Source organism: Mesoplodon mirus, assembly GCF_964341445.2.
Source record: "Mesoplodon mirus genome assembly, chromosome: 8".
Taxonomy (NCBI): Eukaryota; Metazoa; Chordata; class Mammalia; order Artiodactyla; family Ziphiidae; genus Mesoplodon; species Mesoplodon mirus.
The window spans coordinates 96,806,562-96,823,967 of record NC_138984.1 but is presented as its reverse complement, the minus strand read 5'-3'; the positions used below and the strand labels follow the sequence as shown (position 1 = coordinate 96,823,967).

The 17,406-nt window shown below is 40.4% G+C and overlaps 1 protein-coding gene across 1 annotated transcript; it reads left to right on the top strand.

Annotated features, from left to right (window-relative positions):
* Positions 1–4,571: 4,571 nt before the first annotated feature.
* Positions 4,572–17,176, top strand: CUZD1 (CUB and zona pellucida like domains 1; the record flags this gene model as incomplete). The annotated part of the gene is given in 13 exon segments (XM_082630433.1): positions 4,572–4,586; positions 5,865–5,960; positions 16,539–16,605; positions 16,608–16,638; positions 16,640–16,705; positions 16,707–16,752; positions 16,756–16,865; positions 16,867–16,914; positions 16,916–16,940; positions 16,944–16,985; positions 16,989–17,026; positions 17,028–17,124; positions 17,126–17,176. Coding segments are annotated over 13 exon segments (732 nt in total).
* Between the last annotated feature and the right edge of the window lie 230 nt (positions 17,177–17,406).

The following is a 17,406-nucleotide window of genomic DNA, read 5'->3' as shown; positions in this document are numbered from 1 at the left end:
GTTTTTATCACAGCCAATTTGAATACAATGTTTTGTTTGTTTTAGGTGTGCAAGATGTGGTTCTTTTACACATATACATATATCTATTCTTCTTCAGATCCTTTTCCCATGTAGGTTATGACACAATGTTGAGTAGTCTTCTCTTGGTATGCCATAGGTCATTGGTGATTATATATTTCACATGTGTTTGTATATCTGTTAACCCCAATATCGTAATGTATCCAATCCTCACACCTTTCCTTATGGTGAACCCTAAGTTGGTTTAATGAATCTGTGATTGCCTTTCTCTGTGGAAATATCTTCATTGGTATCAACTTTTAGCTAACACCTATAAGTGATATGATGGGATATGTGTCCTCGCTTTCTCACTACCAGTTGCATAATTACATCTAGACTCATCTATGGTGCTGCAAATGTCATTGTTTCATTTTTTTTCCTTGGCTAATATTCCATCTGTACATGTACCAGTTGTTCTTTGTCCACTCATCTCTTGATGGACTTTTTGGTTGCTTCCATGTCTTGGCTATTGTAATACTGCTGCAGTGGAGATTTCCTGCCTGTGTCTTTCCAATTCTGTCTTTTTAGGTTATAGGCCGAGGAGTGGGCCTGCTGGATCTTATAGTAGCTCAGTGTTGACCTTTTAAAGGGACCTCCATTCTGTTCCCATTATTGGCTCTTACGAGTTACGTCCCACTTCAAATTGAGGGTATGCATTTCTCCACAACCTCTTCGGCATTGATCATTTATAGTTTCTTTGCTAATGGTTTTTCTGAGTGGTGTGAGCTGATTGATACCTCTTTTTGGTTGGATTTCCAAGTGTCGCAAAATCCTTTGAAATTGAGCTTTCAGGCATGTCCTTTTATTTTTCAAACTGTTAACAGTACGAAAACATGTTAGGTTAAGGTACGTTTTAGGGTACATGTTAGTGTTAGTGTACGTGTTAGGATTAGGGTACGGGTTAGGCTAAGCTTTAGGGTTAGGGAAAGGGTTAGGTATAGGGTTAGTGAACGGGTAAGGTTTAGGGTACAGGTTAGGGTGCGAAAACGGGTTAGGGTTAGGGTATGTGTTAGGGTACGGTTTAGTGTTAGTGTACTGGCTAGGATTAGGGTATGTGTTAGTGTAAGGTTTAGGGTTAGGGTTAGGGAATGGGTACGGTTTAGGGTACAGGGTAGGGTAGAACAAGAGGTTAGGGTTAGGGTATGTGTTAGGGTACAGGTTAGTGTTAGTGTATGGGTTAGGATTAGGTACCGGTTAGGGTAAGGGTTAGGGTGAGGGTTAGGATTAGGGTTAGGGAACGGCTACACTTTAGGGTACAGGTTAGGGTATGACAACGGTTTAGGATTAGGGTAACTGTTAGGGTACAGGTTAGTGTTAGTGGAAGGTTTAGGATTAGGGTACGGCTTAAGGTAAGGGTAAGGGTTAGGGTTAGGGTAATGGTTAGGGAATGGGTATGGTTTAGGGTAAAAGTTAGGGTATGAAAACGGGTTAGTGTTAGGGTACGTGTTAGGGTACAGGTTAGCGTTAGTGTACAGCTTAGGTTTAGGTTACAGATTAGGGTAAGGTTTATTTTTAGGGAATGGGTACGGTTTAGGGTACAGTTTAGGGTACGACAACAGTTTAGCGTCAGGGTACTTGTTAGGTTATGGGTTAGTGTTAGTGTATGGGTTACCATGAGGGTACGTCTTAGGGTAAGGGTTAGGGTTAGGGAACAGGTAGAGTTTAGGGTGCAGTTTAGGGTACGACCACGTTTTAGGGTTAGGGTACATGTTAGGGTATGTTTTTGTGTTAGTGTATGGGTTAGGATTAGGGTAGGTGTTAGGGTAAGGGTTAAGGTTAGTGTTAGGTTTAGGGTTTTGAGTTAGATTTAGGGTTAGGGTTAGTATTAAGCTTAGGGTTAGGGTCAGGGAATGGGTACAGGTTAGGGTATGACAACTGTTTAGGGTTTCGGTACGAGTTAGGGTACAGGTTAGTGTTACTATATGGGTTAGGATTAGGGAATGGGATAGGTTAAGGGTTAGGGTGAGGGTTAGGGAATAGGTACGGTTTAGGTTATAGTTTAGGGTGTGACAACGGTTTAGGGTTAGGGTACCAGTTAGGGTATGGGTTAGCGTTAGTGTAACAGTTAGGATTAGGGTATGGGTTAAGGTAAGGGTTAAGGTTAGGGTTAGGATTAGTGTTAGGGAACGGGTACGGTTTAGGGTACAGGTTAGGGTACGACAGGTTTTAGGGTTAGGGTACGTGTTATGGTACAGGTTAGTGTGAGTGTACGGGTTAGGTTTAGGGTACGGGTTAGGGTAAGGTTTAGGGCTAGGGTTAGGGTTAGGGTTAGGGATGGGTACGGTTTAGGCTACAGGTTAGGTTATGACAATGTGTTACACTTAGGGTACTTGTTAGGGTATCTGTTAGTGTTAGTGTATGGCTTAGGATTAGGGTACGGGTTAGTGTAATGCTTAGGTTTAGGGTTAGGATTGGGCAACGGGTAAGGTTTAGGGTACACGTTAGGGTACATTTTAGGGTACAGGTTAGTGTTAGTGTACAGGTTAGAATCGGGTAAGCTTTAGGGTAAGGGTTACCATTAGTGTGAGGGTTAGGGATAGTTTTTGTGTTAGTGTTAGGTTTAGGGAACAGGTACGATTTAGGGTAAAGGTTAGGTTACGACAATGGGTTAGGGTTAGGGTACGTGTTACGGTAAACCTTAGTGTTAGTGTACAGGTTAGGATTAGGGTATGGGTTAGGGTAAGGTTTAGGGTTAGGGTTAGGATTAGGGTTAGCAAACGGGTAAGGTTTAGGATACAGTTTAGGGTATGAAAACAGGTTAAGTTTAGGGTACGTGTAAGGGTACAGGTTAGTGTTAGTGTATGTGTTAGGATTAGCGTATGGGTTAGGGTAAGGGTTAGGGTTAGTGTTAGGTTTAGGGTTAGGTTTAGCGAACAGGTAAGTTTCAGGGTACAGGTTAGGGTATGAAAACGGGTTAGGGTTAGGGTACATGTTAGGGTATTGGTTAATGTTACTGAACGGGTTCGGATTAGGGTACGGGATAGGGTAAGGTTTAGGGTTAGGGTTAGGGTTAGCGAACGGGTAAGGTTTAGGGTTCAGCTTAGGGTACAAAAATGGGTTAGGGTATGTGTTAGGGTACGGGATAGTGTTAGTGTATGTGTTAGGATTAGGATATGGTTTAGAGTGAGTATTAGGGTTAGGGTTAGTGAACGGGTAAGGTTTAGGGTAGAGGTTAGGGTACAAAAATGGCTTAGGGTTAGGGTATGTGTTAGGGTAACCCTTAGTGCTAGTGTAAGGGTTAGGATTAGGGTATGGATTAGGGTAAGGTTTAGGGTTAGGATTATGGTTAGCGAATGGGTAACGTTTAGGGTACAGGTTAGAGTACGAAAACGGGTAGGGTTAGGGTACGTGTAAGGGTACGGGTTACTGTGAGTGTACGTTTTAGGATTAGGGTACGGTTTAGGTTAAAACTTAGGGTACAACAATGTGTTAGGTTTAGGGTACATGTTAGGGTATTGGTTAGTGTTACTGAATGGGTTCGGATTAGGGTACGGGTTAGGGTAAGGGTTAGGTTTATGGTTAGGGTTAGGTTTAATGTTAGGATTAGGTTTAGGGAATGGGTATGGTTTAGGGCACAGGTTAGGGTACGACAACGGGTTAGGCTTAGGGTACGTGTTAGAGTATGGGTTAGTGTTAGTGTAAATGTTAGGATTAGGGTACAGGTTAGTGTAGGGATAGGGCTTGGGTTAGGGTTAGGGTTGGGAATGGGTAAGTTTTAGGGTACAGGTTACGGTACGACAAGGCATTAGTGTTAGGGTACGTGTTAGGGTACACGTTAGAGTACATGTTAGTGTTCATGTACGGGTTAGGATTAGGGTACGGGTTAGGGTAAGGTTTAGGGTTAGGGTTAAGTTTAGGGTTAGGGTTAGGGTTAGGGTTAGTGAACAAAAATGTGTTAGGCTTTGGGTACATGTCAGGGCACGGGTTAGTGTTTGAGTACGGTTTAGGATTAGGTTACGTGTTAGGGTAAGGGTACGTTTTAAGATTAGGTTTAGGTTTAGGGTTACGGTTAGGGTTAGCGAACGGGTAAGGTTTAGGGTACACTTGAGGGTACGAAAACATGTTAGGGTTAGGGTACGTGTTAGGGCATGGGTTAGTGTTCGTGTAGGGGTTAGGTTTAGGGTACTGGTTAGGGTAAGGTTTAGGGTACGGTTTAGGGTTAGGGTTAGCGAACGGGTAAGGTTTAGGGTACATGTGAGGGTATGAAAACGTGTTAGGGTTAGGGTATGTTTTAGGGCACTGGTTAGTGTTAGTGTACGGGTTAAGGTTATGGTACGGGTTAGGGTAAGGTTTAGTGTTAGGGTTAGGGTTAATTTTAGGGTTATGGTTAGGTTTAGTGAATGGGTAAGGTTTAGGGTACAGGTGAGGTTACAAAAACGTGTTATGCTTCGGGTACGGGTTAGGGCACGGGTTAGTGTTAGTGAACGGGTTAGGATTAGGGTATGGGTTAGGGTAAGTGTTCGGGTTAGGGTTAGGGTTAGGGTTAGGGTTAGGGTTAGGGTTAGCAAACGGGTATGGTTTGGGCACAGGTGAGTGTATGAAAACGTGTTAGGGTACGTGTTAGGTCACGAGTTAGTTTTCGTGTACAGGTTAGGATTAGGGTACGGTTTGGGGTAAGGGTTAGGGTTAGGTTTAGGTTTAGGGTTAGCAAATGGGTAAGTTTTAGGGTACTGGTGAGGGTACGAAAACGTGTTAGTGTTAGGGTATGTGTTAGGGCATGGGTTAGTGTTCGTGTACGGGTTAGGATTTAGGGTACGGGTTAGGTTTAATGTTAGGGTTAGCGAACGGGTAAGGTTCAGGGTACAGGTGAAGGTACAAAAACGTGTTAGGGTTAGGGTATGTGTTAGGGCACGGGTTAGTGTTAGTGTATGGGTTAGGATTAGGGTATGGGTCAGGGTAAGGGTTAGGTTTAGCTTTAGGGTTAGGGTTAGGATTAGCGAGTGGGTATGGTTTAGGGTATAGGTGAGTGGAAACGTGTTAGCCTTAGGGTACGTGTTAGGGCATGGGTTAGTGTTAGTGAATGGGTTAGGATTAGGGTACGGGTTAGGGTATGGGTTCGGATAGGGTTAGTGTTAGGGTTAGGGTTAGCGAACGGGTAAGGTTTAGGGTACAGGTGAGGGTACGAAAACGTGTTAAGGCTTAGGGTACGTGTTAGGGCACGGGTTAGTGTTCGTGTATGGGTTAGGATTAGGGTACGGGTTAGGGTTAGGGTTAGTGTTAACAAATAAAATAAATTTCACTTAACTAGAATTCAACCTGGGCTGGGCTTCCATCCCTCCCTCCCTCCCTCCCTCCTTCCCTCCTTTCCTTCCTTCCTTTCTTTCTTCCTTCTTTCCTTTCTCTCTGTCTTCCTTTCTTTTTGAAATCTGGCTACAATATTATGCTAGTGCACATATTTTAATTTGTTTTAAGGCATGCATAATAAGTGAAAAGCTATAAATGTTAGAGAGCACGTATTTATTCCAGTGACTAAGGAGTAATAAATCGTTTTGTCAAGTTGCACTGTAGCAGTCAAGTTTCATCTCAATTATGGCTAATTGGACAGGAATTTGTATCTCCATAGAATGGAAAAAAAGTGTATTAACTTGTAGCAATAGATCATTGAACTTATTAAATGTACCTTTCCTAATTCATACTTTCTTATGCTGAAAAAAATGTACCTCTCTCAAATATATAATTTTTACAGGTCATTGGAAAAGAATGCTGTACAACAGGATTATTATAATGTGCTAAAAATGGCACTTGTTTCTCATTGGCACGTAGAGAGCTCATATGAAACCTCTTTTTGATCTTTGCTGGCTTTTTAGCTGAAAAGATTTGGAAATCTTTTTGGCACTGGCAAAGATAGCATTCTCGTGGCTGTTGGTCGATTTTTAGCAACAGATAAGATAGTCTTTGTTGAAGTCAGTTGATTAATACATAATAGGCAATACGTCGCTTTAAAAGCAACTGCATATTTTTCTCATATCAAAAAATTCCCCAGGTTTGCCAACATTCAGCGATATTTAAAAGGGGTCTACATTTTCTTTTCCAGTTGGTCTTATGTTGAGAAATAATACTGCCACCCTCTGAGTTTTAGCAGTTTTTTAGGTAAAAGGAATTGTTCATGATGTAATTGATATTGTAACTACTCAGCTGGACTCCAGCTTTCAAGGGCTAAATGCATTTGTTGATTTGTTTGCATTTCCTACTCCAGCTAAAAGAATTCAAAGACATGAAAAGTCTATTGTGAAAAATACATAAATAACGCAAAAGTCATCCTCAAGTGGGCTATAAGAAAGGATACAAAAGCACTTATTGCTTTCTAACACAATTATGAAAAACTTAAACTGAAAAAAGTATAACCATCTCAAATTTGTCAAGGCAGTTATAAAAGAGTACATAAAGGAAAGTTTCCCCTAAAATTTTTTTTAATTTAATAAAGTCTTTTCCCCCCAGCTTTATTGAGGTATAGTTGACATATAACATGTAAGTTTAAGGTGTACAAAGTATTGGTTTGATACACATATATTGCAAATATATATATTGCAAAATGATTACCACCAGAGCATTAGCTAACATCTCCATCATGTCACATAATTACTACTTCTTTTTTGTGGCGAGAACTTTTAAGATCTACTCTCTTAGCAACTTTCAAGTATGTAATACAGAATTTATTTATTTTTTTTTTTTTTGCGGTATGCGGGCCTCTCACTGTTGCGGCTTCTCCCGTTGCGGAGCACAGGCTCCGGACGCGCAGGCTCAGCGGCCATGGCTCACGGGCCCAGCCGCTCCGCAGCATGTGGGATCTTCCCAGACCGGGGCACGAACCTGCGTCCCCTGCATCGGCAGGCGGACTCTCAACCACTGCGCCACCAGGGAAGCCCAAATACAGCATTATTAACTATAATCATTTGATCCCCAGAATTTATTCATCTTATAACTGGAAGTTTGTACCATTTGGTCAACATCTCCCATTTCCCCCACCCCCACCATTGCCTGGTAATCACTATTCTAATCTCTGTGTCTATGACTTCGGCTTTTTTAGATTCCACATGTAAGTGATGTACAGTATTTGTCTTCCTTTGTCTGACGTGTTTTACTTAGCATAATGCCCTCAAGCTTCATCCATGTTGTCACAAATGGCAGAACTTTCTTCTTTCTTATGGCTGAATAATATTCCATTGTACATATACACCATATCTTATCTATTTATCTGTTGATGGACACTTAGTTGTTTCCCTATCTTGGCTATTGTGAATATGCTGCAGTGAACATGGAAGTGCAGATATCGCTTCCAGATCCTGTTTTCATTTTCTTTGGATATATACCCGGAAGTGGGATTGCTGGATCATATGGTAGTTCTATTTTTAATTTTTAAGATACCTTCATACTGCTCCATAGTGGCTGTACCCATATCTATTCCCAACAAGAGTGCACAAAGGTTCCCTTTTCTCTACATCCTCACCCACACTTGTTTCCCTCATCTTTTTGACAATAGCCCTTCTAACAGGTATGAGGTAATATGTCATTGTCGTTTTGATTTGCATTTCCCTGATGATTAGTAGGGAAAGTTTTTTCATGCACCTGTTGGCCATTTGTCTGTCTTCCTTAGAAAAATGTCATTTTCTTAGCTCATTTTTAATTGGATTGTGTGGGAGTTTTGTTTTGGATTTTTTTTTTTTTTTTGCTGTTGAGTTGTATCAGTTCTTTATATATTTTGGATATTAATCACATATCAGATATAAGATTTGCAAGTATTTTTTCCCATTCTGTAGATTGCTTTTTCATTTTGTTGATTGTCTCTTTTACTGTGCAGAAGCTTTTTTTTTTTTTTTGCGGGCCTCTCACTGTTGTGGCCTTTCCCATTACGGAGCACAGGCTCTGGATGCGCAGGCTCAGTGGCCATGGCTCATGGGCCTAGCTGCTCCACGGAATGTGGGATCTTCCCAGACCGGGGCACGAACCCGTGTCCCCTGCATCAGCAGGCAGACTCTCAAACACTGCACCACCAGGGAAGCCCCAGAAGCTTTTTAGCTTGATATAGTCCCACTTATTAATTTTTATTTTTGTTGATTGTACTTTAGGCATCATATCCAAAAAATCATTGCAAAGGTCAATGTCAAGGAGTTTTCTCCTTGTTTTCTTCCAGACATTTTATGGTTTCAGGTCTCCTGTATTTGTGAATGGCATAAGATAGGGGTCCAGTTCCATTCTGCGTGTGGTTATGCAGTCTTCCCAGCACCATTATTGAAGAGACTATTTTTTCCTCATTGAGTGTTTTTGGTTTCCTTGTCAAATTTTAGCTGACCATATACACAAGGGTTTATTTGTGTGCTCTTCTGTTCCATTGGAATTTATGTCAATACATACTGTTTTGATTATAATAGCTTTGTAGTATAGTTTGAAATCAGGAAGTGTGATGCCTCCAGCTTTGTTCTTCTTTTAATTGGTGCTTTGGCTATTTAACATCTTTTGTAGTTCCATTCAAATTTTAGGATTGTTTTTCTATTTCTGTGAAAAATGCCACTGGAAGTTTAATAAGGATTGCATTGAATCTATAGATGACTGTGGGTGGTATGAACAAGTTAATTTTAATTCTTCCAATGCATAAATACAGGATATCTTTCCATTTATTTGCATTTTCTTTAATTTCATCAACGTCTTATGGTTTTCAGTGTACAGATCCTTCACCTTCTTGGTTAAATTTATTCCTAAGTATTTTATTGGTTTTGATTCTATTGTGAATAATATTGTTTTCGTTGTTTTTCATTGTTAGTGTATAGAAATGCAACTGACTTCTGTGTGTTGATTTTGTATCCTGCAATTGTACTGAATCCATTGATTAATTCTGAAAGTTTTTGGTAGAGTCTTTGGGATTTTCTACATCAACAAACAGAGACAATTTTAATTCTTTTTCTTTCCAATTTGGATGTCTTCTACTTTTTTTTCTTGCCTGATTACTCTGGCTAACACTTCCAGTACTATCTATGTCAAATATATTGCGAGAGTGGGCATCCTTGTCTTGTTCTTGATCTTAGAGAAAAAGCTTTCAACCTTTCACCACTGAGTCTGCTGTTAGCTGTGTGCTTGCTACATATGTCCTTTACTATGTTGAAGTATTTTCCTTCTGTACCCAATTCGTTGAGCATTTTTATTGCGAAAGGATTATAGTATTTTGTCAAATTCTTTTTCTGCATCTATTGAGATGATCATATGATTTTTATCCTTTATTCTATTAATGTGTATCACATTTATTGACTTTCATATGTGAACCATCCTTGCATCCAAGGGATAAATCCTGCTTGATCATGGTGTATGATCCTTTTAATGTGGTGTTCAATTCAGTTTGCTAGTATTTTGCTGAGGACTTTTGCATCTACATTCATTGGGGATATGGTCTGTAGTTTTCTTTTATTATAGTATCCTTATCTGGCTTTGGTGTCAGAGTAATGCTGGACTTGTAAAATGAGTTTAGGAGTCTCCCGTCCTCTTCAATGTTTTAGAAGAATTTGAGAGAAAGCTTGGTCTTAAGCCTTCTTTAAATGTTTGGTAGAATTCACAGTGAGACCATCTGGTCCTAGGCTTTTCTTTACTGGGAGGTGTATGACTACTGGTTCAATCTTCTTAGCGAATATGGGTCTGTTTAGATTTTCTAGTTTTTTTACAATTCAGTCTTGGTAGATGTATGTTTCTAAGAATTTATCCATTTCTTCTAGGTTAGTCCATTTGTTGGCATATAATTATTCACAGTAATCCCTTATTTGAGTCTTCTCTCTTTTTTCTTAGTCAAGCTAAAGGTTTGTCAATTTTGTTTATCTTTCCAAAAAACTAGCTCTTATTTACATTAATCTTTTCTAGTGTTTTTCTGGACACTATTTCATGTGTTTCTGCTCTGATCTTTGTTATTTCCATTCTTCTTCTAATTTTGGGCTTAGTTTGTTCTTCTTTTTCTGGTTTCTTTAGGTATAAAGCTGGTTATTTGAAATCTTTTTTCTTAGTGTAGGTGTTTATCACTATACACTTCCCTCTTAGAACTACTTTTGCAGCATCCCATGGCTTTTATATTGTGTGTTTCCATTTTCATTTGTTTCAAGATAATTTTTTCCCTTTTGATTAATTCTGTGACCCATTGGTTGTTCTGAAGTGTGTTGTTTAATTTCCTCTATTTGTGAAATTTCCAGCCTTCCTCCTATTATTGATTTCTAGTTTCATACCATTGTAGTTAGAAAAGATACTTGGTATGATTTCAGTCTTCTTACATTTGCTAAGACTTGTTTCATGACCTATCATATGATCTGTCCTGGAGAATGCTTTCTGTGCACTTGAGAATAATATATATTCTGTTGCTGTTGGATGGAATCTCTTCTATATGTCTGTTAGATCCATTTGGTTTGAAGTATGTGCCAAATCCCACGTTTCCTTGTTAATTTTCTGTCTGGATGATCTATTGTTGAAAGTAGGGTTTTGAAGTCTAGTATTGTACAGTAAGTCCCCTACAAACAAACGAGTTCGGTTCTGAGTGTGCGTTCATAAGTCCAATTTGTTTGTAAGTCAGAGTTAGCCTAGGTACCCAACTAACACAATCGGCTATATAGTACTGTACTGTAATAGGTTTATAATACTTTTCACACAAGTACTAAATAAAAAACAAACAGCAAAAAATAAAACATTTTTTTAACTTACAGTACAGTACCTTGAAAAGTACAGTAGTACAGTACAACAGCTGGCATACAGGGGCTGGCATCGAGTAAACAGGCGAGAAGAGTTACTGACTGGAGGAGGGAAAGGAGGTGGGAGATAGTAGAGCCGAAGGATCGTCAGCGATAGAAGATGGAAGGCAAGCTGCAATTTCACTCACACCTGACGTTGATGGCACAGGTTCTGGTTCCTTGCTGGATTCAATTCTATCTACCCTCTTAAAAAAAGATCCAGTGATGTCTGGGTAGTAGCTCTTCTTTTCTCATCATGGATGACATGGTAGCACTAGATTGCATTCTGAATTGCTGCTGCACCCTTTGGGTACCATTCTGCATTCGGGTCCTGTGCCTCAAAAACTAACAGTGCCTCCTCAAATAAAGAAAATCCCCTTGCCATTTCTGGCACAACCACTTGTAGAGGGTGCACACACGTGACAATATATGCCAGACACGTGAACTAACTTATGTGATTGGACATGCAAAAGCACGTTCGAATCTTTGAAAGTTCGCAACTTGAAGGTTCGTATGTAGGGGACTTACTGTATTGTCTATTTCTCCCTTTACATCTGTTAGTATTTGCTTACTATAAGTGCTTCAGTGTTGGGTGCATACATATTTTTATAACTGTTAAATCTTTTTGATGAATCAACTGCTTTATCACTGTATAATGACCTTATTTGTCTCTTGTTACCATTTTTGGCTTAAAGTCTATTTTGTCTGATACAAGTATAGCTACCCTTTCTTTTGGTTTCTATCTTGCATGGAATATATTTTTTCATCCCTTCACTTTGAGCCTTCCTGTGTCCTTAAAGCTGAAGTGAACCGCTTGTAGGCAGCATAGTCAGGTCTTATTTTTTTTTAATACATCCAGACACTCCATGTCTTTTGATTGGAGAGTTCAATCCGTTTACATTTAGATTAATTATTGTAAGTAAGGCTTTACTAATGCTACCTTATTAATTGATTTCTGGGTGTTTTGTAGTTCCCTTGTTCCTTTCTTCCTCTCTCTTGCCGTCTTCTGTTGTAAATTAGTTATTTTCCATAGTGGGTATGCTTTGATTCCCTTCTCTTTTTTTTTTTTTTTTTTTTTGGCTGCACCATGTGGTTTGCAGGATCTCAGTTCCCTGACCAGGGATTTAACCCAGGCCACGGCAGTGAAAGCCCAGAATCCTAACCACAAGGCCACCAGGGAACTCCCCCCTCTCTTTATCTTTTGTGAATCTGCTGTGGGTTTTTGCCTTGTGGCTATCATGAGGCTTACATAAAACATCTTATACATACAACAATCTACTTTACGTAGATAAAAATTTAACTTTGATTACCTATAAAAACTCTACATTTTACTCCCCCTTTTATATTTTTGATGTCACAATTTACATCTTTTTATTTTGTGTATCCATTAAGAAATTATTGTAGCTATAGCTTTTTAAAAATACTTTTGTCCTTTAACTTTTATACTAAGGTTAAGTAGTTAACATACCACTACATTACAGTACTAGAGTATTCTGAATTTGACTATATGCCAAATTCAACCAGTGTGATATATATTTTCATATGTTTCATGATACTAGTTATCATCCTTTCATTTCAGCTTGAAGAATTCCTTTCAGCATATCTTGTAAAGTAGGTATAGTGGTGAAGAACACCCTCAGCTTTTGTTTGTTAGGGAAACTGTCTCACCTTCACTTCTGAAGGGCAGTTTTTCTGGGTAAATTATTCTGGGTAAATTATGGCAGTTTGTTTCTTTTAGTACTTTGGATATATCATTTCATTCTCTCCTGGTCTGTAAGGTCTGTGCTGAGAAATTTGCTCTTAGCCTTATGGAGGTTTCTTTGTTATGTATTTCTCTATTGAATTCTTCAGTTCACTCTGTATTCTTCAGCTCCAAAATTTGTTTGGTTCATTTTTATGTCTTCTATCTTTCTGCTGAACTTCTCATTTTGTTTTTCTGTTGTGTTCCTAATATTGTTAAATTATTTATCTGTGTTCTTGTAGTTCTCTAAGCATCTTTAGAACAATTATTTTGAACACTTTGTTGGGCAATTCCTGCATCTCCATTTCTTTGGGGATCATTACTGTATACCTTCAGGAGAGTCGTGATTCCCTGATTCTTCATGATCCCTTGTAGCCTTGCATAGATGTCTCTACATTTAAATAACTAGTCACCTCTTCTGGACTTCATGGACTGATCTTAGCAAGGAAAGACTTTCACCTGTGGTTTGGGACATGCTGGAATGTGCTGTGACCCTGGTTCTAGTGGAGGAAGGTACCAAGTGTGGGGACATATGGTGGCACTGGGTCCAGGGGTGCATGATGTCTCCTAGGCTCATGCTGCTGAGGTCCACGACATCAACAACTGTGTGGTCCTTAGGAGCACTGTGGGAGTCTACAGTGGCTGTAAGGGCTGTTGGGGTCCTCAGTTTTGCCTCTAGGTTCAGCAACTAGTGACCAGGCCAGACAATGATGGTGGCTAGAGCCAGTAGTGTACATACACTTGGCTATGGGGCCTGCTGCAGGTGCCTGTGTGGTAGCTTGGATCAGCTGCAGACACATGCACAGTGGTGGGGGCCAGGGTAGGCAGCAAGGACTGGGCCAGTTGTGGGCTCACAGGCAGCTGTGGGGGCCCTGGCTGTTGGTGTGCTCTCCTATGACTGCATCGTCTCCCTCTGTGTGCGCACTGCAGGGGAGGCCAGTAATGGGGGTCAGGCCAGGAGTATGCAGGTGCACAGCTGGAGGCCTTAATTGCAGGTAGTGTGGTGCAGTGGTGCAAGCCAGTGACAGAAGACAAGGCCTGATCCAAGCCCACAGGCAGTTATGGGGACCTTGGCTGTCAGCATGCTCTTCAGTGGCTGTATTGTCTTCCCCTGGGTGTGCACACTGCAGTGGACACTGGTGACATGTATCAGGCTAGCGGCGTGCAAATGCACATCTGTAGGGGCTATGTCAAGTACACACTAGGAAGTGGATGTCAGCTGTGGGGGTCTAGGCTGGCATCTAGCACTCATGTAGCCACAGAGGCCTGGGCTGGCCACCAGTGCAGTTCCTGGGGTCTGGCATGGGTGAAGAAGGAGGTAGCAGGGAAGGACTCAGGTGGCTGGTGTCAGTAAATACAAATACCTGTGGGGCAAAAGCTGGTGAAATTCCCAGGGCGTCTTTGGCAACTGTGCTGGTGTTAGTTTCTTCAGTGACAAAATCTTCTGGATTTGTCTGCAGAGCAAGTCACAAGTCACTACAAACCATGATTGTTATTGGTAACTCCTGCTTTTCTTCCTTGTTTCTGTCTCTCTGTTTCTCAGCTTTGCCAGTCTCTGGGTGGGGTGAAACTGTAATGGGGCCTTCATATGGTGCCCCAAAGGCTTGGGAAGCTGGTTGCTCACTCCATCCACTCTTCCTTTCCTGGCTAGGGGAGCTCTTTCTAGCTGGGAAGTTCTCTCTTGACCCTGAGCAGTGCTGGCTTGAGGGAATGGGTTAATGCAGGCAAAATGACGCTTTCTCCCTTCTCTTCTCATGAGGTTATTTTCAGATTTTTGTTCCACTGTGTTGCTGAAGATTCTTAAGTGGACTCGAGAGCTCTCCAGAGTTGTTCTTATTCATGGAGAGCTGTCTAATTGCTGATCTTTACTGGGGATGGAGGGCAGGGTTTTCTCCATCACTGTTTTGGCAATATCACTCCTGCCTCCACTTCAGGGAGTTTGTGACAAAGGCTCTGTACTTCCATATGTGTATGCTTTTTCTTAGGGAAATAATTCATATTGTTCATCAGAGTTTCAAAGAGGCTAGGGAAAAGGTTAAGAATAATTGCACCATATGACATATATAAAAATTTGTTACATGAATGCTTGCATTGGACTGTATTTCTTCTTGAAAGATTTCTTTTAATATGTACTATTTCTTCTTGAACAATATCTCCTTTAGAAACTCCTCAACTAACAAAGATAAATGAGTAAACAGCAAATGAGTAAACATTTTTTTAAAATTCTTTCCTTTCCCAGAGCTCCCTGATCCCCTTTTCTGGAATCTTTCATATTTGAGAGGCAAAGTACTCCTGAACGTCAGAGAAGCTACACAGACAAGTTGTGGCCCTAATACTTGGGAGCCATTTGTTCCTCCAAATATAAAGTCCTGGCTGTGGTGCAGCCAGAAACAACACAGCCGTCCATGTCTTCAATTAGCACAGGGCCCGGCTCTCATGGGGCCACTGCATCCCATTCTGCCTGGCTCTGTTCCTCAGGCTGCAATGCTGTTTCTTGGGCTGAGGAAGGCACTGGTGAGAGGTGGGGGAGGAGATGGCATAGCCTGAAAACTTGCAGTTGTGATCACCTAACTTTGAATTGATCTAGAATGAAGCCTTTTTTCCCTCCTAAGCTGCAAGTATTTGAAGTACTCAGTGGCGTCTTTGGGGTGGGAAATTAGCATAACTTCCTTCTCTCACAGTCAGGTCTTCCACCCTCCCAGCGGGGTTTCTCTTTGAAATAAGAGTCGTGTGTGTGGAAAGGATTCAGGAGCAAGGCTTGGAGAACCAAGAAGAAAAGCAACCGGCGTATTTCCCATCCAAAGAGTAACCAGATACAGCTGTAACTTTAGACTGAGGTGCTTGGGAAAATGATTTTTATTATTTATTATTTTTTAAGAAGCAAGTGTATATTGCTGAGGAAGGGGCCTAAAATGTGGCTGAGGAAATCTAGCCTTGATGATATAGTCCAATATACTATGTAAAATTTAACAAGCTAGTTGATATATTTTCTTAAGGAAAAAACTCTTAAAATTAATTTTTTAAAAAGACAAAATGATTACATATCAATTTAGAAATACAAACCAGAGATTCTCAAACACCCAGAGGATACGATAGACTTACAGCCCATTCTTATTTCCTTCCATATTAGCTACATTCAAGTTTGAGCAATTATTGAAGGAAGTTAAAATTCTCTTGTGTTTTGACGACCTGTGGGAGCTATAATAATATCTCAGCTGAAGCAGGAAACCTACAATAAATCCTTCTTTTATGGCTGAATTGAACATATTTTATGGTGTTCGCAATAGTCATGTAACTTTGTGGGGGAAACAAGTAAATTACATTGTAAGTTATGTATTGCTAAATAGCCTCTGCTGAATAATAACCTGTTTTGTATATTTGCCACCTCTTTGTAATAGTAGCTTGTGTCTGCACTGTAGGTAGCACGTAATCAGCTGTGATATTGAAATGAAGAGAAAAGAGGCACTTGACACTGGGTTTGTGAAAGGTTATATGTAATGGCATTTCCCATGAGCAAATTAGACCAAGGACTTCCCTGGCGGCACAATGGTTAAGAATCCGCCTGCCAGTGCAGGGGACACAGGTTCGAGCCCTGGTCCGGGAAGATCCCGCATGCCACAGAGCAGCTAAACCTGCGAGCCACAACTACTGAAGCCCCTGCGCCTAGAGCGCATGCTCCGCAATAAGAGAAGCTACTGCAGTGAGAAGCCCGCACACTGCAATGAAGAGTAGCCCCCGCTTGCCACAGCTAGAGAAAGCCCACACGTAACGAAGACCCAATGCAGCCAAAAATTAATTAATTGATTAATTAATTTAAAAAATTAGACCAAAAAAGATATACTACATTTTATTAGTTTGAATAGAAAAAAGGTGACTTAAAAACTAGGAATTATGTCAAGCACATGGTTTATTGGCTCAATATATTTTTTCAAGGAGTCATTATTTATGAACCTGAATGGTACCCATGCCCTTTCTTTTAGCCCATTCAAGAGAAGTTCAACATAGTTATTCTTTAATTACTGTCACCAGAAAACTAACCTTTAAAAAAGAAAGAAAAGGAGAAACAATTGTATTTTTTTGAGTCCAGTTCATTTGGAAAGCCTGTGTTGGAGTCACCATATATGTGGGTTTGAACCAAACTTTTTGTTTAAGTAAGTCTATGCACCTCAGAAACAAATTTGGTGGTGTTCCAGGATACCTGCAGCACCACTCCCGTCTGACTTTGCATCTCCAACCTATGACCTCAGCAAGAGTGGATGTAATTGAGATGAGACTTGTAAGGTGTATCCCTTACCTCGACACTGTGCAAGATTCCAGTTTAACTCCTTTGAATTCTTGAGGTGTCTGGGCTCCATGTATCTCGAGTGTAAGGTTTCATAGTGGTAGTAGTAATCAGTCTCGCTGCAACCAGACTGTTTTTCTGAAGGAAAAGAGACATTTCTTCATACAAATAGAAGACTAATTCTGCCATAGGATGCATTCATTTGAAAAGGGATTGACGGGCAAGTGGAAATTCAGAATTTCAGTATCAAATGCATTGAAACTCAGATTCAACCTTTTAACACTCTGCATCTGTTTTCATTCATGGTCCTTGTTCTGAATATTGTGATTGTAGCTACAATTCTAGCAAAGCATGTTTGTGAGTCAGAGAACAGACTACAAAGTCCAGAAACTGCAGGACTATTAACTAAAGGGTTCAGACTTAAGTGAAATGCATTTCTCCTGAGTGTCGAAGAAGTGGTACCTCGTGGCTAGATACGTTAGGAATAAATTAAGAAGGGCCCCATAAAAGAGGGGGGAAAACCTACAAACCACATTCAAGAAAAATAAAAAATATAAAAGAATTTCCTTCCATGACACCTTTACACTGAACCTTTTAGGATATATTCATTTCTACTCTATGTGCTATTTTCTGGA